The sequence below is a fragment of the Brassica oleracea genome, chromosome C5, assembly GCF_000695525.1.
Source record: "Brassica oleracea var. oleracea cultivar TO1000 chromosome C5, BOL, whole genome shotgun sequence".
Lineage (NCBI taxonomy): Eukaryota > Viridiplantae > Streptophyta > Magnoliopsida > Brassicales > Brassicaceae > Brassica > Brassica oleracea.
The window spans coordinates 5,080,095-5,099,627 of NC_027752.1; the positions used below are offsets into that span (position 1 = coordinate 5,080,095).

Below are 19,533 nucleotides of genomic sequence, written 5' to 3' on the forward strand. Positions count from 1 at the left end.
CGTTTGCTCCCACGAACTGACAGGAGCGAGGCAACACCGAGTGGAGAGACGCGACCATAGTTCAAAGCTGAAAGCGCAATCGAAAAAGAGATGATTGCGAGACTCTGGGTGCATGTTGCATAGCACACAAGTTTGATCCACTTGAAGACCCCAGCTTCTCATTCGATCCTTTGTTGGACAACGATTCAAATAGACTAGCCAAGCGTGGAAAGAGTGGCATGGAATAGCATGAGGAAACCAAATCATCTTAGTCCAGCTTTTGATCTCTATTTCTCCTCTGATGTAAGTGTAGACCGCTCCCGTTTTATATTTATCTCCATTTGTTCCTTGAAGGTCCCATTCATAAACATCTTCATTCTCAGACAGCTCCACCGTTGTAAAGATCTGGACGACGTGAAGTTAAGTTACCATAATAAAAAAAAAAATCTATTAGTCTAGACTTCAAATAAGCACTTGTTAATCATGAAATCATTACGTAATGCATAAAACCCCCCTATTTACGGTCCATTACGTTTATCAATGGTCAAAACAAACTATTACCATGTTCGATAAAAACCCACCTTCTATGATTTAAAATAAGGATAATTATAATCTTTTTCTATCTATAACAACCTTTCTGCGTCAATTAATGTCTGAAAAAAATCAGAAATCTTTCCACGGTCTCTAATCCAATTAATACAACTAATTGATTAACTGCCTAAAAATAACCCCAATAGGATCATCCATATACTAATCCTTATTTACTAGTATTAAAATTTCTCTATATTAAGTAGGAAAAAATACTATAGTACCTGACTGATTATTCGTACTCATCGCTGTATCTGGTATTATTATTTATGGAATACCGAATATTTTGGTTAATGAGACCAATGATAATTAAATACAAAAATACAATGGTCATTTTTGTTTCCGACAAATTATATAAATATATTTACTGTGCAATAACTACCTATCCTCTACTAGGATTGGTCCAAAAGAAAACATAATTATGTTGACTCAGAGCATTAATAGTAATTTAATAATTACTTTTACATTTATATTTTTTTTTTCCATGAATTTAAACGATTCAGAGAGATGCTCCCTCTCTCATCTCTGCACACTGCACAAACACAAAAAATGTACAGACCAACACTGCCTTAAATTGGATCTGTGAGCCCTCCTCTCTCTGACAATCTCCATTATCTCTCCTTCTCTCTCTCTCTCTCTCTGCTTTATTTATTTATTTTACAGTCTTCTCGTTGTACCCCCTTTTCTATCATTTCCGAACTAAAGATTGTCCGATCCACACCGGATCTAAAGAAACTCGATTCGTAACTTTTGATCAAATGTTATGAATCCTCTTTGCTGCATTGCTCCGGTTTTAATCGATGACCGGACAAACCCGGTTATCGCTAAACCGGCTCCGAATCAGCAACAACACTCTCAGCTAGGTCTCATGCCTAGCAACCACGCTTCCAAGCCATCCTTCTCGACGCAAGCCTCGTGGATCAGCCAAGATCAGCTCGAGAGGCTCTCTTCGGAGGACGTGAATCTCGAGGGGAAAGACTCTTCTTCGAACGGAGGTTTCTTCTTTGGAAACGGCGGCGTCGGTGGTGGTGCTGGTGCTGGAGTCGCTGGGATCATGTATAAGTGGACCCACTACGGTAAAGGGTGGAGAGCTAGGTGGTTTGAGCTCGAAGACGGCGTCTTGTCGTATTACAAGATCCATGGACCTGATAAGATCGTGATGAATCCCGCTAGAGACAAGGGTGTGAGAGTGATCGGAGAGGAGTCTGTGAGGTACATTAGGAAGGCTAGCTGCGGCAGCAGCAACAAGCTTGGAGCTGGAGCTGCAGCTTCTTCAAGGCCTTGTAAACCTTTTGGTGAAGTACACTTAAAGGTACAATCTTGATCTTGATCTTTGCATGAGGGATGGTAGATTTTACTCTGCGCTTTGTTTGTTTGTAGGTTTCTTCGATTCGTGCGAGCAAGTCTGATGACAAGAGGCTTACTATATTCACTGGTACAAAGACTCTTCATTTACGCTGCGTATCGAGAGAGAATAGAGCGGCTTGGGTTGAGGCTTTGCAGGTGGCTAAGGATCTTTTTCCAAGAGTCCCCAGCGGCGACATTTTACCCTGTGAAGATGCGGTTGTTTCCACCGAGAAGCTGCGTGAAAGGCTACTGCAGGAAGGCATTGGTGAGACAGTAGTCAAAGATTGTGAAACCATTATGCTTTCGGAAGTTTCTAATCTGCAGAACCGGTTGAAGGTTCTCACACAGAAACACCTTATACTGCTAGATACGCTCAGACAGTTGGAGGTATGTTTTGGTTCTCAAACTATTTATTGGATGTGAAGTGAACATATTGCATCACCAGCCTCATGTTTGTTCTCTCCTTCGTCTTGTAGTAGACTAGTTGATGTGGTTCTTTAAAAATTCATCTTGCAGACTGAAAAAATAGAGCTGGAAACTACTGTGGTTGATGAAACAAAGGAGCATGACTCTTGCTGTGGACAGGGAAGACGATTTAGTGGTTCGTTACTTTACATATATGTTTGTGCACTCTTGATAGTGTTGTGTTTTTTGACAATCATTGTTCTCCAACAGATTTCTATTCAGTCGTGTCCGAGGTATCTGCAAGCGACTCTGAGGCAGACAATGAAAGTCACGATGGAGCAGACGTTGAATCTGATGAAGACGATGTACCTTTCTTTGATACAAACGATATCCTATCAGCCGACGCGCTGAGAAGCGCTTCTTACAGAAGCAGAGAAGCTGAAGGCAATGGTTCTATTTACGATAAAGACTCCTTCTTCTCTGACCGCTTGCAAGCTCCCGTTAGGATACCGCAGTATCCATATGTGAGAAGAAGGGATAATTTACCAGAGCCGAAGGAGAAGGAGAAGCCGGTTGGACTGTGGTCAATCATCAAAGAAAACATTGGCAAAGACTTGTCTGGAGTTTGTCTCCCCGTTTATTTTAATGAGCCACTTTCTTCTCTCCAGAAGTGCTTTGAGGATTTGGAGTACTCTTACTTGATAGACAGAGCACTTGAGTGGGGCAAACAGGTCAGATCCTTGCGAGTTTCACTCCCAAAAGCTGAAGCAATTTCGTTTTAACATTATAGTGTTTTTCTCGTTTTCAGGGCAATGAGTTGATGAGGCTTCTAAACATCGCAGCTTTCGCTGTATCTGGCTATGCGTCCACGGAAGGCAGGCAGTGCAAACCTTTTAATCCTCTACTGGGCGAGACATATGAAGCTGATTATCCAGATAAAGGACTTCGTTTCTTTTCTGAGAAGGCAAGTCAACCAACACATCTCTCTCCTCTTCTACTGCAAGACTTGTATTGAAATGTTATATTTGATTAATTTTCTAAATTCATTGAGCATGTAATTATGTTTCTTAGGTGAGTCATCATCCAATGATTGTTGCTTGCCACTGTGAGGGACAAGGTTGGAATTTCTGGGGAGACTCAAATATCAAAGGAAAATTTTGGGGACGGTCAATCCAGCTTGACCCTGTTGGTGTCTTGACATTAAAATTTGATGATGGTGAGACGTATCAGTGGAGCAAGGTCACCACTTCCATATACAACATCATCCTGGGGAAACTTTACTGTGATCATTATGGAACTATGCGCATCAAAGGCGGTGGCAGTTACTCCTGCAAGTTGAAGTTCAAGGAGCAGTCAGTCATAGATCGAAACCCTCGTCAGGTAGTATAATGATTTTATAAAATTTTCTTTCTGCTCCATAGTTATATATGATTACCGAGAGAACTATAAAAGTCATCATTGGTTTTTGTAAATCATCTTTCAGGTACATGGGTTTGTGCAAGACAATAGAACTGGGGAGAAAGTAGCTATCTTGATAGGCAAATGGGATGAGGCAATGTACTATGTGTTGGGGGATCCGACAACAAAGCCAAAGGGATATGATCCAATGACAGAAGCTGTGTTACTGTGGGAGAGAGACAAATCTCCTACGAAAACAAGATACAACCTCTCCCCTTTTGCAATCTCTCTTAATGAGATAACTCCTGGGATGATGGACAAATTGCCTCCAACGGATTCGAGATTGAGACCTGACCAAAGGCACTTAGAAAACGGTGAATACGAGGCAGCAAATGCTGAGAAACTGAGACTTGAACAGCTGCAGAGACAGGTACAAATTTCACTTTTAAACAGTTTGTGTATCTAGGTGATATCATCTTGATTGATAAGGCTATTTGTTAAGTCTAGTTGATGACTATGGTACTGAATGTCGAAGAGTGTATTTTGATTTTTTTGTGTGTGGTGTAGGCAAGGAGGCTGCAGGAGAAAGGATGGAAACCGAGATGGTTCGAGAAAGATGAAGAAGGGAATTATCGGTACGTGGGAGGTTACTGGGAAGCGAGAGAGAAGAAAGATTGGGAGAAGATCACTGACATTTTCAAGAAGCAGCAGCAACAGCGTAACAGTGTTTCATCTTCTTCATAATCATCTCATGTTTTTGTTCCTTTATTTGTTTCTTTTTTTTTTAATTAATATATATTGAAAGATTTTCACCATTCCCTCATTGTGCTTCTGTGAAAATTTGGCCAGAACCTTTGTTGGTGTGTGTGTGTGTGCATTATATGTAGATTCTCATTCAGACTTATTGGAGACTAGTAAATTATCCGATTAGGATTTGGCCAGAACCTTTGTTGATATTGTAGAGTCTTGTCATCGAGGATTTAACTGTTTCTTGATGTCATAGAGTCTTGTCATTTGCATTTTGCAAGCTTTAGCATGTTTCTATCACCAATAGTTTGAATATCCATAAACAGAGCCAGCAAATTTTCAATGACAAGACTCTACAACATCAAGAAACTGTTCAAATCATTCTCGAGAATCAATCACGTAAAGCTCATACCTTTCGATTCATAAGAAGAGATCCAGGGAGGCTTTGAACTGTTTGTAGATCAGCTGGAGCTCTGTTTGGTAATCATCCTGGTCACATTTGATTTTACCTTGGAGCATAGGAAGGCTGAGCTTCTCGGAGCTCCGGCGTACGAGAGATCCGGCCATAATCGAAGGTTTTGGGAGAGAGAAAGAAACACTACGGTGAGGTCTGTTTATATCGTTAAGGCATAGTTATTTATTGTACCGGGTCGGTTTAGGGTTTGATCGTCTCCGATTCTCTGGTTCTGTCGGTTTATGATTTGATAAATCATGAGAAATATAACACTTTATGTATCTCACGTTTCATCTCATATGCAATTTTAATAACATTTCATGTTTTATCTCGTACTAACTAGAGTGTAGAGACACATGAAGCTATAAAAATCTTAGATAATTAAACTTACCATCACTGATATTATAAGATGCGATGTAAGAAACAGACAATGTTTAATTTGTCATAATTTTAGTTGGAGCATATCTCGTAATAAAATGTAATCTATTTATAGGATAAAAACAAATCAAAATAACGCAAATACAATTACTACAAGTAAAGTAAGCAAATTAAAAGTAATGTAACTTGTGATATGCTTATAGTGAAAGTATCTGCCGGTTTGTAACAGACACCACTAATAAATCATTTATTAAAAAAGTATGGTATGAATTATAGAACATTATTGATACGTACGTACGTAAAGTTTGAAACATACAAACGAAGGGTATTGATAGTTATTAAGAGTTTCATGTCTTTCGTCAGTATAGTGAGTGAATAGAACCAAGAAAGAAACATACATTTATGTCACACAGACTCGCAAATGACATGACAAATATATATATAGTTACGACTAATTTGTGCATGAAGTATGGTCTCAAGGTGACCATTACGCCAAGTTCGATTGAAGAGAAGAAACTAGAGTCATGTTCCATGTAGAAAGCATTGTAGAATCCAGTACCTTTTAGAGGAACTCAGATTTGATGACTAAACAGCAGTTTAACACATCTTTTGACCTATACAATACTTTGTTTTGGAGCAAGTAATCTTCAGAATATATCTTATACTAATCCATTTATCATTCATACCAATCTCATTTTAACACATGAGTGAAAAAAAATGGTGTCATGTTCTTCTCCAAGCTAATTGATCTATCAGAACATTGCATTCATTTTCACTGCAATACGCCAATAGGCCCAATACTATTTGGCAATATATTTCGGATTAATGACCTAAGTGCACTCACATCCCCACTGAGCGATTTTGTTTTAAAATACTACTCTCTCCTGTTTTTATTATCGTTCTACGGTAAAATTTTCATTTCAAAATAATTGCTGTTTTATAATTTTAATACAAAATTATAAACAGTATTTTCCAGTTTATTTTTTTATTAGTTGAATTATAATTAGATGTATAGATAATGTTGTTTTTATTTTGGAAATATGCAGAATTAAATATTTTTTTTAATTCTTGTGCATAAACATAAGATGAAAAATAAAATGAAACGGAGGGAATAATAAATTTGGTGAGATGACCTATATTTATGTTAATTCGGTTTCACTTATGTTTTCAATATAATGAACATCCAAGAATAAAAGAGTTTATAACTTATAAGGTTATGTCACCAAAGCCATGAGCGAAAAATTTGCATTTGTAGGAGCATTCTTTGCGCTTGTTACGCATATTGCCAACACACAAATTGCATTGTCAATACGAACCTATACCTTTCGTGTCTCACAAGAAACTTTGATCTTCTTGAAATAGACCAACTTACCAGAGCTAACTGTCTCCAAGAAAGACAGCCACAAAAGTGGTGTTCTTAAGCCAAAAAACATAAAACGCATGAAAACAAATCCTCAAATATTCTCCCAGTAATTTCACTTCTACATCAAACTTGAGAGAGCTTACAATGTCTGAAACCTCTTCCATGTCTTTAACAGAGAGAATTTACAATCATCTTTGTCTCTTCGATGTCTCTCTCGCGTTGTTAGGACTCTTTGTTTTCTGTTGCGTGCGTGAGAAGTTAGCCAAGAAACCAGGTCCAACGACATGGCCAGTGTTTGGAGTTACTACAGAGTTCTTCTTTAACAGGAACGATGTCTACGGTTGGGTCACAAGATGCTTAAAAACATGTCGAGGTACGTTTCTTTACCGCGGAATCTGGCTCGGTGGTTCTTACGGAGCCGTGACTTGTGTACCCGCCAACGTCGAGTACATGCTCAAGACCAACTTCAAGAACTTCCCCAAAGGCGTCTTCTTCAACGAAAGATTCAACGATCTCCTCGAGGATGGCATCTTTAACGCCGATCACGAGTCTTGGAAGGAGCAAAGACGGATCATCATAACCGAAATGCATTCGACTCGGTTTGTGGAGCATTCTTTTCAGACAACGCAGGATTTGGTGAGGGAGAAGCTGTTGAATGTGATGGAGAGTTTTGAAAAGTCACAAGAGGCTTTTGACCTACAAGATGTGCTCTTGCGCTTGACGTTTGACAACATCTGCATCGCTGGTCTTGGCGACAACCCTGGAACACTTGGTTCTGATCTTCCTCTTGTCCCATTTGCTCAAGCTTTTGAAGAAGCAACGGAGTCTACTCTTTTTAGGTTCATGATTCCTCCTTTTGTGTGGAAGACTATGAGGTTCTTGGACGTTGGGTATGAGAAAGGTCTGAGGAAAGCTGTTGAGGTGGTTCATGAGTTTGTTGACAAGATGGTCGTGGAGCGTATCTGCAAGCTCAAGGAGGAGAAAACGTTAGGGAACAGATCAGATGTACTCTCGAGAATCATCGAGATAGAAAGTCATCACAAGAAGAGCGATGAGAAAGATCCTTCCATAGTCAAGTTTTTCAGACAGTTCTGCACTAGTTTCATCTTAGCTGGGAGAGACACGAGTTCAGTTGCACTAACATGGTTCTTTTGGGTGATACAGAGACACCCTGAAGTCGAAAACAAAATCATCAGCGAGGTCAGAGAGATCTTGAGACAGAGAGGAGATCATAATCAAACTAGTCTCTTCACGGTCAAGGAACTAAACGACATGGTGTATCTACAAGCAGCACTCTCGGAGACCATGAGGCTTTATCCTCCAATCCCTATGGAGATGAAACAAGCCACTGAAGACGATGTTTTCCCTGATGGGACGTTTCTAAGTAAAGGCTCGCGAGTTTACTTTGCGATATACGCCATGGGAAGGATGGAATCAATCTGGGGGAAAGACTGTGAGGTGTTTAGACCAGAGAGATGGATACAAGCAGGGAGTTTCGTGAGCGATGACCAGTTTAAATACGTTGTGTTTAATGCTGGGCCAAGGCTTTGTTTAGGGAAGACATTTGCTTACTTGCAGATGAAGACAGTAGCTGCTTCTGTATTGTTGAGGTACTCGGTGAAGGTTGATCCAGATCATGTTGTTGTCCCTAGAGTAACGACGACTTTGTACATGAAGCACGGTCTCAAGGTGACCATCTCGCCAAGGTCGCTGGAAGAGAAGAGGTAAATATTCCACGTGGCATATCATGGAGAAGTTACTAGAGTTATGTTTAGTGTATAATCATTGCGAAAGATAACACTTGATAGAGGAGGTTGACCTTCTCTTATAGTATCAAAAAACTGCAATGTAACAACTTCAACTTCACTTTATATATTTTCATTAATGCAAATTTTCTGTTTAATAATTCAAATAATTTACCGAAAGATGATTTTTTTTTTAGGTATTAGAGATAAAGTAATTGAACATCGGGAATTCAATGAGACATTAATTAATATATAAAGGGTTAGGGTCAATTCACTAATTATCAATTATTTTTAAGTTGGAAGTCCGTAATAAACTCGAATCTAACATTAGAATTAACAATGATATATTAAGAAATGAATTTGAACAAGAGATATTCTAACATTTTCTTGATTATTTTTCTAATCTAAAACGAGGACTTAATTAATTTTCTAATAGTTTGCTAGTCATATTAAGAGCTTTACAGCAAATCCGATTTGGGAGACAAATTCTCCAACTGTTTGTACAGTCTTGATCCCTTCAATGGCCTTGTTGCGTTAATGATAGTGAACCATTGGCTCATTGGCTCACAAGAACTGTCCTTACTCAGACATTTGCAAGCATTAGCCAGAACTTTGTCGTCTGCGGCCACGTCAAGGCAAACAGAAGTGTTGTTACTTGTTGTTGAAGCTAAGTGCATCTTAGATGCCGAGATAGTCTGCCATATTGAACCGGGACTTGAACAATCCGTCTTAGTCATCGTAACCCTGTTTCCTGGTCCGTTGCTCTGTAAACACAAAGACTGGTCTTTGATTCGTAGTGTTTGCTTAGTGTAGCTCCATGGTTCGGAACTGTTGCATGGACCAAGAGTAAGCATTGTCGTGTCATTGAGAGACCGTACTAGGCAGAGTCCGGTATATGGATGGAAAACCAGATTGTAAGCATCAGTTGAAGGCCCCGGTCCTAGTAAACCAAATCGAACCAAAAAAAATTAGTGACTGAAGCAAATCTTGGTTAAGCTTCTAGAAACTTTTGCGATGTATGTTATGCACCTTGAAGCTGAGATTGAAGAAGAGTGATCTTTTGCAAGAAACTCGAGTTTCGAACGCTAATCCAATCCGAATCCAACACACCATAATACTCAACCAAACCGACCTTACCTTCTCTCAAGTAATAACTTCCGGTTAGGGCCCATAGCGACCAATCAACATCATTACCGGCCGCCCAACCACTTACACATCCGAAATAGCGATTATCATCTGCGTTTCCTCCTCTTTCGTCTATACCAAACTCGCTGAGGAACAAGGGAAAGCCTTTGTTGAGGAGAAACTCGCCACCGTTTCTTATCCGGTTTAGAACTCGACCGCAGATATCGTTAGGGTTGTTGGTCGCCCAGTTTCCGTCACTGAAAGAGTACCAATGGAGCTCGAACACGAGTTTTTTGGTGAATGATAGTTTTACGGGTCTGGACCTAACGAAAGAGAGATCGGCGTCGAAACTTAGACCGGACAGGATTACAAGTACGTTCTTGTTTGCTGCATGAACTGCTTCCGCTCCTTGTTGCATATACCTACGTACATTGAAAGGAAAACATTCGTTTGATTTTAATTAATAAATTATAACGAAGAGTACAATGAAAACAACTTCCGTTTGTTCAAGGTCAACTTTCAACCTAAAATTTTGATTTTTGTAACAAACTCTTAAATCATTGACAAATCCAAGAAACAACGTTTGTATATATGCCTCATTAACAAGTGTTTTATTCACATACTTTATTTTAGGGATACATTTGTTATAGTACATATATATATATATATATTTTAAATCTCAAAATAAAAAAGAAGAAACTTAATTAAAGATTTTTATTTGCTAAACTTTATAATAATTTTTTAATGTAATACATAATATATGCATGGGCTAAAAAGTAGTAACCTTACTTGAACCAGTCGTCCGCGTTTTGTTTAGGCCCTCTAAGTTCATTCCTTAGACTCATGCCAACGACATTAGAGACGCCATCGAACGTCGCCGCCATTTTACTCAAAGCGGCGGTCCATTCGGTGGGATCGAAGAACTTGTCACCGAAAAAACCGTTACCGTCGTTGTTGGCGCAGCACCACCCTGGTTTGGTTAGGTGGTTGTCTAATATAACCATCACATCATTGTTTCCTAATGTAGTAACCACCATCTGCCCAAACGAAAAATAAGCTTATATATATATATATCATCATCGACATTTCATTTTCACTTTTCTATTATAGGATTGCGGTTTTGGTTAAATTGGTCATTTTTAGATATATCACGGGGTTTTTAATATTTCCATGGCATGCGGTTTTTCCATTATGTTTATTTAGACTGGGCATCTTACAACCAAAATTTTGACATTTTAAGAAAATTTATAACATAATTATAACTAATTAGTGAATTATCATTCGTACTTCGATGATATCCGTATGACAATTTATCTAATGTATACAAAATAGCTTTGATATAAAATACTAATGCTGATTTGTAAAGTTTGGTTGGCAGCGTGATGATACATGATGTATGATATGCAACTTAGTATATGAGAATAAAGGTTTATGATCATAGAAAGAAAAAACCTGTGTTGTGAAATTTAGATTCGGAACAATACTAATGTTTTGTAATTTCAAGAACCTTAGTCTCTTTGTAATCTCATCTCCAAACGAGAATTTGAAAATCAGGTAAAAAGACTCGATCCTCGCTAAATAACTTACCAACTTTTGGGTACGCATATGCATGTTGCATTATACACCCATTAAGAATAGAACAAATCCATGAGAACATAATTAGCTCATGTGACAGAAAAGGCAAAAGGCCAAACAAACATCACGAGTGTTATGTGTTCTTAAGTTGCACATTAACTTCATTTACCCACTACCAAACAATTTTTAATTAATTAAGAAATTGACGATTGACATATTTCAGCGTACACATTCCCGGATATTTTGTTTAATAACAATTCCCAACCAAACCCCAACAAGATTTGATTGAATATTTTGTTTATGTAAAGTTTCCCACAAGAGTTGACGTGTTCTTTAGACAGTTTGGTTCTTCTACAATTTATATACGTGTAATAAGTTTGATAAGCAACATTGAAACTTGAAATTCATTCTTCTGTCAATGGAAGTTTTAACTATTAAATTAATTATAACTTTAAAAATTAGTTGAACAGATTCATTTTAATGTCTAAAGATTGCATTTCCCTAAAAGTGTAAAGCATAAGTCCATCGAACACCCTATATGCCTGGTCAGTTTAAATCTTTACACAATTCATATCAAGAAACAAATTAAAAACAGCAGAAATATAAAGAGAAGACTATAACACAAAAGCTCTTAACCTAAAAAAACATTTATATTCTTTTTCTTTGTAGCTGATTAATTTTTTACAATTCAATGATTCACCCCATCTTGTGTTTAATTAAGAAATAAATATAAAAATCATAGAAAAAGAAGGACCCCAAGCATTTTATTTCATCATATATCTTTTCATTTGAATGGATTGTTGAGGTGTTTCATGAATCGATATTTTATGGAAATAGCTTGTCTATATATAAAAAAATTGTTATTTTCTGTTAATTTGCAAAATACTCATTCTGTTTCGTAATAAGTGTCATTCTAGTTTTTTTTTCTTGTTACACAAAAAGTGTCACTTTACAATTTCAATGCAAATTATACTTATTTTCAACTGAAAATTAATTGTAAACTGCATTGGTTTTATAAATAATTTTATTTATCTCAAATACTTTTGGTCAGAAAGATGTAATTAATAACAACCTACATATATTTCCGCTACTTTCTTAGTCTGTGTGAAAAGTGTCAAAGTGACACTTATTCAGAAACGGAGGGAGGGAGTATGTTATATGTTCACATGACACATGAAAAAAGGATGTAGAGAAGGACACGTGTATGCTTACATATCTAAGATTTGCAATAAATATTCAAGTCATCTTAGTATAAAACCTATACTTTTAATCAAAAAACAAAACGGGTTTCAATATCTGCATTATAATTCAATCTCTAATACATTACTGTAAACTAATATAACCGACACAATTTTTGGAAAGTGAAAAGCTTGAAGATATTATAAGAGTGTACCTTGAAAGCTTCAATGAGGGAGATATCAATAATGGAGGGGTTGTTAGTTTGGAAGCCAACAATGTCATCTTTAAGACCAAAGCTTTGAAAAGATTGCCTCACTGTGACATTATTAGCTAATGTCTCATTAGTCATCAAATCCAACGCCCAAGTTAACCTAACACAATTGAAACCCATTTCAACTATCTTCTTGGCCACAGCGTCCACCGGTTGCTTGCTCAGCCCTTCAGCCACCACGGGCTGGAGGTGCGATGGCCAGTTCACACACGCTAGCTTCACTCGTTGACCATTCTCGTCGACAATCCAACGGGAGCTTGTTGAGAGTGGATAAGCCATGTTTGGGACGGTGTTTTGTGCAATGAATGAGAAGAAGAAACAGAAGAAGGGGAAAAAGCAAAACATGTGTTTTGGCTCTTTTCTCGTCATTGCTTGTATGCAGTTGTGTTTTCTTGTTTCTCTTGTGTGTTGGACAATCATTTTAACAATAGTCTTATTTATAGAGAGAGGGTTGAGAAGTAAATGTCTCTGTCCTTAAAATATGTTCTTCCTTTACTGTTCATAAATCATAAATTACAAGTTATGTTTTACCATTTTTTTTACGTTAATATCACTTGGCTTCCTCTCCGTGTTAACTGTAATCAACGTTTGATATATTGGTAATTAAAAAAAAATATTCTAAACATGAGTTTTCTTTAGAGTACCTGAAACGTGAATAGCTGGTGTCAATATCAGAAGTATGAGAAGTCTCATAAAGCTAAAACTCAACATTACAAGATTCCAAATATACATAACCATCTAGCTATCATGTATACATACTCCTACTAAATATCCTATACTTGAAAATGAAACGTCGCTAACTGTCAAAATACTAGAATGCGTGCAACAGTTCTAACTAAAATCCGTGTGAGCATTTAAAGACAAGATAGCCGTTTCACCCCTGAAAATAGGTTTCGAACAAGCATCTACATGAGCAGTATATCCACCGCACCGTCTTTCAGACTCAAATCAAATATTTAGTAATCGTTCAAATTAACAACGAATCAAAGTTAAAGAACAACACGTATGAAAGGTCACTTTTGATGATCAAAATGAATGAACCATATTTAGAAGTGTACATATCATTCTTGCGCATATGTTATGCTAATTTTCGTGAAGAAATGTTCAATATTTAGAAGGACGATGGTTTTATTTTTTGCGGTGAAATTCATTATATTAGGTGCTTATATGGAAAATTTGGTATACGTGAATTTAATAAATCAATGAAGAAAAAAATTAAACCTTATTTTTTCCAGTAGTAATATTACAGTATTATTTTTTGAATCAGGAAGACTAGTTAACATCTAGAACGCTTGAGTTTTTCAACATGTATATGTTAGGGAGCTTTGTCAACTCTATAGTTGATATCTGTAATTAATGTCTACGTACACAAAACCAAATGCAGTTACCAACTATCTGAATCCATTTACTTATTTAGATTTTTTTTAAAATGTAAAAGTGCCATTTATTTATGTGAGCTGTTATACAATTACCCACTCTAGCACTGTACATCACTACGTTATAAAACCCAGTCCCCATATATATAAATTCAAAAAATAGTACAAAGTCGAGATATATAACTTTGAATGCAGTATAATTTTATTTCCAAGATAAAATTAGTCTCAAGTAATTACAGATTGGGCAACACTTGTTCACAAGTTAAGAGAGACTTGAAAGACCGTTAAAGTTTAACCCACGTCAAAGTAAATACTCCTTTCGGTGATTTGTAACACAAGATTCCCTAAAACGAATATTTTTTGGTTTAAAGAAAAAGAATCAATTTATTTCTCTTCTAAAAAATTAACCATTCGTTTCTGATATATTTTCCATTTTTTGAAAATTTGATTTAAACCGACCGGTTCTTCATAACCGCCGGTTTTCTCTCTCTGCAAGGCACATTATCGTCTGCAGTTGTTTCTTCTTCGTTTAAATCACCGGTCGTGTTTCCAATGTAAGTTCTCTGTTTCATCAGTGAGTGGGGTTACCTCTAAAACATATGTTTTGGTTCTGTTTTGAGATTTAATTGATGTTCCTTTTTCTCTGTGCCTTGGAACCTCGTTGTCCCAGCCAGAAGCTTTGATGGGATGAGCATTGACCGTGAGGCTATCTGAAATTGAGTCTGTAGAAAAGAATCTCAATGCTTTTTCAAAGTTTCCTCAGCCTTTCACTAAGACTGCCTTAACATTTAGCTCGCTTTTGAGGTCTGCATTGGTTTAGGATTGAAAAGTAGAGAATGTTTCTCTTTAGGACTGTTCGTTTGGTTGCCGCAGGTACCGGCGGCAGCGGCAGCGTCAACATTCTGCGTCAACTCTTGTTCGTTTCGTTGACGCAGGAAACTGCGTCTGACGCCGCGTCCTGCGGCTGACGCCGCGTCCTGCGGCTGACGCCGATAAAATCTGCGGTCGCGATATAGTATGCGGCAGCGGCAGCGGCAGCGTCTGCATCTGCGAAACGAACAACAACTGTTCTCATTGACGCTGCCGCCGCCGCTGACGCCGAAACCTGCGGCAACCAAACGAACAGGAATTTTGTGACAAAAAAAAAGAGAGAGAGAATGGTTTTCTCATGTTAAAATGGCGTGTTAAAAAAAAGGAGTGGTGGAATGGCTGTAAGAAGATTGTAGTCAAGTCTGTACGATGTGGAAACGGTTTGCTTGTGATGAGCTTGAGGTGCTCAACACCAACTCTTCTTCCTTGCTACCTTGTTTGATGGTTACTTCATGTTCATACAGTGATGAATCTGATGATGAGATTGACTGTGAACCTGAGTCTTTTCTGATGAGTAACGTGGGTTTGGCTGAGACTGCCCTATATGAAGTGAGGCACAAGTTTTGTTGTTGTTGATAAACTGATTGAGATATTGGATCTGTTTGTTGATGATAACAGGAAGATATCAGGAATCAAGTATCAGATGTCGGAGCGGAAATAATGAAAGAGATGGAATCGTCTCTCGCTCAAAGAAACTAGGAAAGAAGTGGAACCTAAACGTGATCTACGAAAAGTGTAAGCTATGGTTGGTTGCAGGGATACATTTTTGCTTACCACTTTACTTCATAGTATGCTGTGATTGTTTTTCCTTCTAATGTCTACAAATTTTGGGAAATAAATGAGTTTTTTTTCTTGTTGCTGGTGTTTTGATACATTCAGCTACATTGAATGCTCAAGCTGGTGGGTAGCTATCTTCTTCTAAACACCTATTGGTATCCTACGTTGCTGTGATTGTTTTTTCCTTTTCATTTGATTATTTGAATATTGCAACCTTATTTCTTGTTGTGTTTATTCTTTATTGGAGCAGCCTAGGTAAATCAATCCAAGCTGCAGAAAGTGCTTTGACATTGGAGAAGCACAGGTTGAAGAAGCTGGAAGAGTTAGAAGCAGTGAACCAGTCTCTAAAATCATGTTCAAATGAGGTATCTATCTTTTTCCTTATGCTGTTATCCATCATATCATACACATTTTCTCACAAGTCATTTTTTTTTTCTTTTCCATTTATTACTATTTGTAGGACTTTAGCATCTTTGAAAAAACAAATTGCAAGGGCCATAAAGCAAATAAGGGCAACAAAGGATAATGTAAGGTATGGTTCATGGTTTCTTCATGACTGTTGTTGTATATGTGACTCTTTTCGCGTTTTAATGTAGGAGCCTTGATCTTGTTTTACTTTTGAAAATGTCAATTTTAAGCATGTGGTACGAAAGATTCAATATAGAGTTGAAGAGGTTTTGTGTAAGCTTTGCCTAGGCGTCTCTTATATAGAGTTCATTCTTTGGACTCAGATTGTTGTGCTCGGGTCAAACTGGCAAACAACTCTTTGTTAATGTTTGTTGATTCTTGCAGATAGTCTCCACTCAAGACCCTTTTGCAGGCAGCTACGTCATCCTTTATGTCACCTCGCAGGTACAAAATCTGAAAATGTTTTGTTGTTTCTGTAGTTAAAACTCTCTTTGCCGTTACTGAATATCATCTATCATTGATGCACACAAGCAATGGATATTGTTCTTGCTGATTTTTACAAAGCTTGCATTTACACTGTCCCAAAGCATATTATTAGCTCACATGTAAGTAAATTTCTCTAAAATTACTTTGACCTAATTGTTAAGAATTTCTTAATTAATTGTTAATAAATTCAGTCAGGTTGGGACTCAGACGCATATCACCGCCTAGCTTCTACGGTGAGACGCTACGGTGCACTTGTCCAGGTTTCTACCTCTTTTTTTATTCAACTCTGTCTTGTGAACTACTGTTTCCGTAGTCTGATTCTTAGCAATGTGACTCTTCTTCTAATGGCAATAACAGACCGATATTTGCGGTGGCAATGCTCATAACATTCATGGGATTGAACATGGATGGGCTTGGTTTGCCCGGTTCCTTAACAAAATCTCAGCCTACAGATGCTACTACAACAGCCTTAAACGCATTTCTCCAGGTACCCGAAAAAGCTTAGATTTACAATTACCGGTTCTGAGTTTTTTTGAAATGAGCTATGTATCATAACTTTGGTACATGTTGATGTGTAGACGGCAGGGTTTGGTCTATTCATCAGAGGTACAAATCTCAGTTCTTAAAAGCTGCGAACGTTGTCAGAGAGCATTTCTTGCCAAAGTTGAGGGCGAAAAAGGACGCAGCGAATCTACAGACGATCATAACCGATATAACAGCGTACTTGGATTACCAGATGTATGTATCTCAAGGAACCTATAGGAAGAACTAGATCAGCAGAATCAACATCACCATGGGAATTATTGCAGAGGTTATCATTGAATTTATGTATCATGCGTTAAATAAAACTTATCAATTTTCTTTAGGCTGTTGTAACATATAATGTTACACCAATTATTTGAAAAATCAGTCACAAGAAGCTGAATCAAGGAAACATTATTGTTTAATTACTGAGTATTTTGTGTCACTTAGAGACCTATGTGAAAAGGGTCTATAGAAGGATATCGAATATTATAGATATTAATAACAAATATTGTATACTCCCTCCGTTCCTAAAAGATGTATGTTCTGGAAAAAAAATTTGTTTCAAAAAGACACATTTTTTACTTTTTCAATGTATAATTTTATGAAAAATTGTAAGTTTCAAAAAAATCAATGGTGTTTATTGAATTTCTAGTGGCTAAAAATTATGAAAAATTGTTATTCACAAAAAACAATGCATATTTAATGAGTTTTCTTAATATATGTGAAAAGTCTAGAATATGCATTTTTTAAAAACAGAGGGAGTATTTATTATATAAGACATGTACATATATTTCTAAGAGTTATTCTTGGGTTCACCCTCCTAGGGTGAACCTCTAGGTTCACCAACCAATAGAATTTCATTATTTCAAATTTGATATCTTTTAAAAAAGGAAACAAAATATTGTCAAGTTATATTATGTTTAAAAAAAATAAAAATAAAAAATAGTAGTTACAGAAAAAAAAATTAAAAATTTTTTTTAACGTCTTCAGCAAAACACTAAACCCTAAATTCTAATTCCTAAACCCTATATCCTAATCCCTAAACCCTAAACTCTTGGGTAAACTCTAAACCCTTGGGTAAACCCTAAACCCTTGGGTAAACCATAAATCCTTGGATAAATCCTAAACTCTAAATAAAAAAATAAACCCTAAAACTCTAAACCCTAAAACTCTAAACCCTAAATCCTAAGCACTAAACACTGAGTGTTTTAGTATTTAGTGATTTTGATTTTGAGTTTAAGATTTATCATAGAGTTTAAGGTTTACCCAATGGTTTAGGGTTTAGGATTTAGGGTTTTAGGGATTAGGATTTAGGGTTTAGGGTTTAATGTTTTGCTGACGACGTTAAAAATATATTTTTTTATAATTACTACTATTTTTTTTTATCATTTAATTTTAAAAAAATAATATAATTTGACAATATTTTGTTTCTTTTTTTAAAAGATATCGAATATGAAATAACACAATTCTATTGGTTGGTGAACCCAAGAATAAGTCTATTTCTAATTATAGTATAGAAGGATATAGATATTAATGTCTATAATATTCTTTATCCTTCTGTAGGGTCTTTGTAAGATTCACCAGGGTCGTGTCGAAGCATATTCAGATAGTTTCTTGAGTAACAAGTCATTCTCTTCCTCTGATGCAACTGAAAGACTCTCTTCATATTAAAGAGTTTGATCAAAATTAAGTCACTTTCGAATTCGAATACCAAAGTCGTCGCTTGTTTATTTTATTGCTTGTTTGGAGGGTATGTATTGGTACGGTAACATGCCGGTGGTCTTCAGGACGCCAGCTGACACAGCATGTAGTTAAATCAAAAAAATGAGACTGAATCAATTTTATATAAATATAGATCCTCGTAATCTGTTATCTATAATACCCACGTGGACCGATTGCTATGACATACAACTGACGATAAAACAGTAATAGGTTACTAGGTTAAGATTCGCGCCTTACGCGGAATGGACATTATAAATAAATTATTTTTATGTATTATATACTATTTTACATATTATTAAATAATAAATATATATTAATATTAAAAATTCAGTAACTATAACGTATATTATTAAATTGACGTGAACACATAAATAAATTTTATTAATCCAAACAAACACTTTTTATTTTATATGGTCTATAATTAAGTTTGAATAATATTAACATAGATATATAGTATATATTTATTTTTTTGAACTCTTCAAAAGGTTTCTAGAGAGCGGTGAGTTTTGTCGTTTAGTGAGAAAGAATGGAAAAAGAGCGATAACAAAAGCGATAAAATTTTGAGTGAAGCTTTGAAGTTACCAGCTTCGTGAATCTGTTTTGAAGCTACTGTTTCTTAAGATCTGACCTTGTTTCCCTAAGAAGGTGATCCAGTTCCTTCTGCTCCAAAAGGTGGTGTTGAAACTTTTAGGAGAGAAGCACAGTTTCAGAGTTAAAAAGTTCTGTAATCTTTCGATTCTGTTTGATTGTCTCTGCTTGGTTCGATTTGAGGTTTTGGATAAGAGTTTGAAGAAGATCTGATGTCGGCGGCGATG

At 36.6% G+C, this 19,533-nt stretch overlaps 4 protein-coding genes across 9 annotated transcripts; 3 read left to right on the forward strand and 1 right to left on the reverse strand.

Moving 5' to 3' along the window:
- The first annotated feature begins 1,057 nt into the window (after positions 1–1,057).
- Positions 1,058–4,619, forward strand: LOC106295672 (oxysterol-binding protein-related protein 1D). Its single transcript, XM_013731640.1, has 8 exons — positions 1,058–1,879; positions 1,948–2,301; positions 2,431–2,515; positions 2,590–3,050; positions 3,128–3,283; positions 3,391–3,699; positions 3,803–4,147; positions 4,285–4,619. The coding sequence occupies exons 1-8, from the start codon at positions 1,331–1,333 to the stop codon at positions 4,459–4,461; spliced, it is 2,436 nt and encodes an 811-aa protein (XP_013587094.1). The 5' UTR covers positions 1,058–1,330; the 3' UTR covers positions 4,462–4,619.
- A 2,071-nt stretch (positions 4,620–6,690) lies between these two features.
- Positions 6,691–8,570, forward strand: LOC106293527 (cytochrome P450 86B1). The gene has a single exon (XM_013729203.1). The coding sequence runs from the start codon at positions 6,804–6,806 to the stop codon at positions 8,385–8,387; it is 1,584 nt and encodes a 527-aa protein (XP_013584657.1). The 5' UTR covers positions 6,691–6,803; the 3' UTR covers positions 8,388–8,570.
- A 202-nt stretch (positions 8,571–8,772) lies between these two features.
- On the reverse strand, positions 8,773–12,953 carry LOC106293251. Its single transcript, XM_013728905.1, has 4 exons — positions 12,498–12,953; positions 10,319–10,566; positions 9,434–9,951; positions 8,773–9,344 (listed from the first exon to the last, which is right to left on the reverse strand). Exons 1-4 carry the CDS (start codon positions 12,921–12,923, stop codon positions 8,863–8,865), a joined length of 1,674 nt encoding a protein of 557 aa, XP_013584359.1. The 5' UTR covers positions 12,924–12,953; the 3' UTR covers positions 8,773–8,862.
- A 1,607-nt stretch (positions 12,954–14,560) lies between these two features.
- On the forward strand, positions 14,561–17,402 carry LOC106293543 (protein GLE1-like). 6 transcript variants are annotated; one of them, XM_013729225.1, is made up of 11 exons: positions 14,561–15,202; positions 15,265–15,349; positions 15,419–15,535; positions 15,680–15,732; positions 15,828–15,942; positions 16,038–16,104; positions 16,370–16,429; positions 16,573–16,590; positions 16,663–16,731; positions 16,829–16,958; positions 17,050–17,396. In XM_013729225.1, exons 5-11 carry the CDS (start codon positions 15,938–15,940, stop codon positions 17,241–17,243), a joined length of 543 nt encoding a protein of 180 aa, XP_013584679.1. In that variant the 5' UTR covers positions 14,561–15,202; positions 15,265–15,349; positions 15,419–15,535; positions 15,680–15,732; positions 15,828–15,937; the 3' UTR covers positions 17,244–17,396. The 6 variants fall into 6 exon arrangements, 3 of the variants coding, with proteins under 3 accessions (XP_013584679.1, XP_013584677.1, XP_013584678.1); XR_001260526.1 differs by having other exon boundaries at positions 14,561–15,535; positions 15,833–15,942; positions 16,038–16,109; positions 16,517–16,590; positions 17,050–17,402; XR_001260527.1 differs by having other exon boundaries at positions 14,561–15,535; positions 16,517–16,590; positions 17,050–17,078.
- The last annotated feature ends 2,131 nt before the right edge of the window (positions 17,403–19,533 follow it).

What these genes read in the sequence shown, in the direction of transcription:
- LOC106295672 (XM_013731640.1), top strand. Translation starts at nt 1,331, where the DNA reads ATGAATCCTCTTTGCTGCATTGCTCCGGTTTTAATCGATGACCGGACA. An exon ending in TTGGTGAAGTACACTTAAAG is followed by an intron (nt 1,880 to 1,947) that starts GTACAATCTTGA and finishes GTTTGTTTGTAG; the next exon opens with GTTTCTTCGATTCGTGCGAG. An exon ending in TTCGTTTCTTTTCTGAGAAG is followed by an intron (nt 3,284 to 3,390) that starts GCAAGTCAACCA and finishes TATGTTTCTTAG; the next exon opens with GTGAGTCATCATCCAATGAT.
- LOC106293527 (XM_013729203.1), top strand. Translation starts at nt 6,804, where the DNA reads ATGTCTGAAACCTCTTCCATGTCTTTAACAGAGAGAATTTACAATCAT.
- LOC106293251 (XM_013728905.1), bottom strand. Translation starts at nt 12,923, where the DNA reads ATGACGAGAAAAGAGCCAAAACACATGTTTTGCTTTTTCCCCTTCTTC. An exon ending in CCCTCATTGAAGCTTTCAAG is followed by an intron (nt 10,567 to 12,497) that starts GTACACTCTTAT and finishes TCGTTTGGGCAG; the next exon opens with ATGGTGGTTACTACATTAGG. An exon ending in TCTTCAATCTCAGCTTCAAG is followed by an intron (nt 9,345 to 9,433) that starts GTGCATAACATA and finishes TTGGTTTACTAG; the next exon opens with GACCGGGGCCTTCAACTGAT.
- LOC106293543 (XM_013729223.1), top strand. An exon ending in TAAGGGCAACAAAGGATAAT is followed by an intron (nt 16,105 to 16,369) that starts GTAAGGTATGGT and finishes TGATTCTTGCAG; the next exon opens with ATAGTCTCCACTCAAGACCC. An exon ending in CCTTAAACGCATTTCTCCAG is followed by an intron (nt 16,959 to 17,049) that starts GTACCCGAAAAA and finishes GTTGATGTGTAG; the next exon opens with ACGGCAGGGTTTGGTCTATT.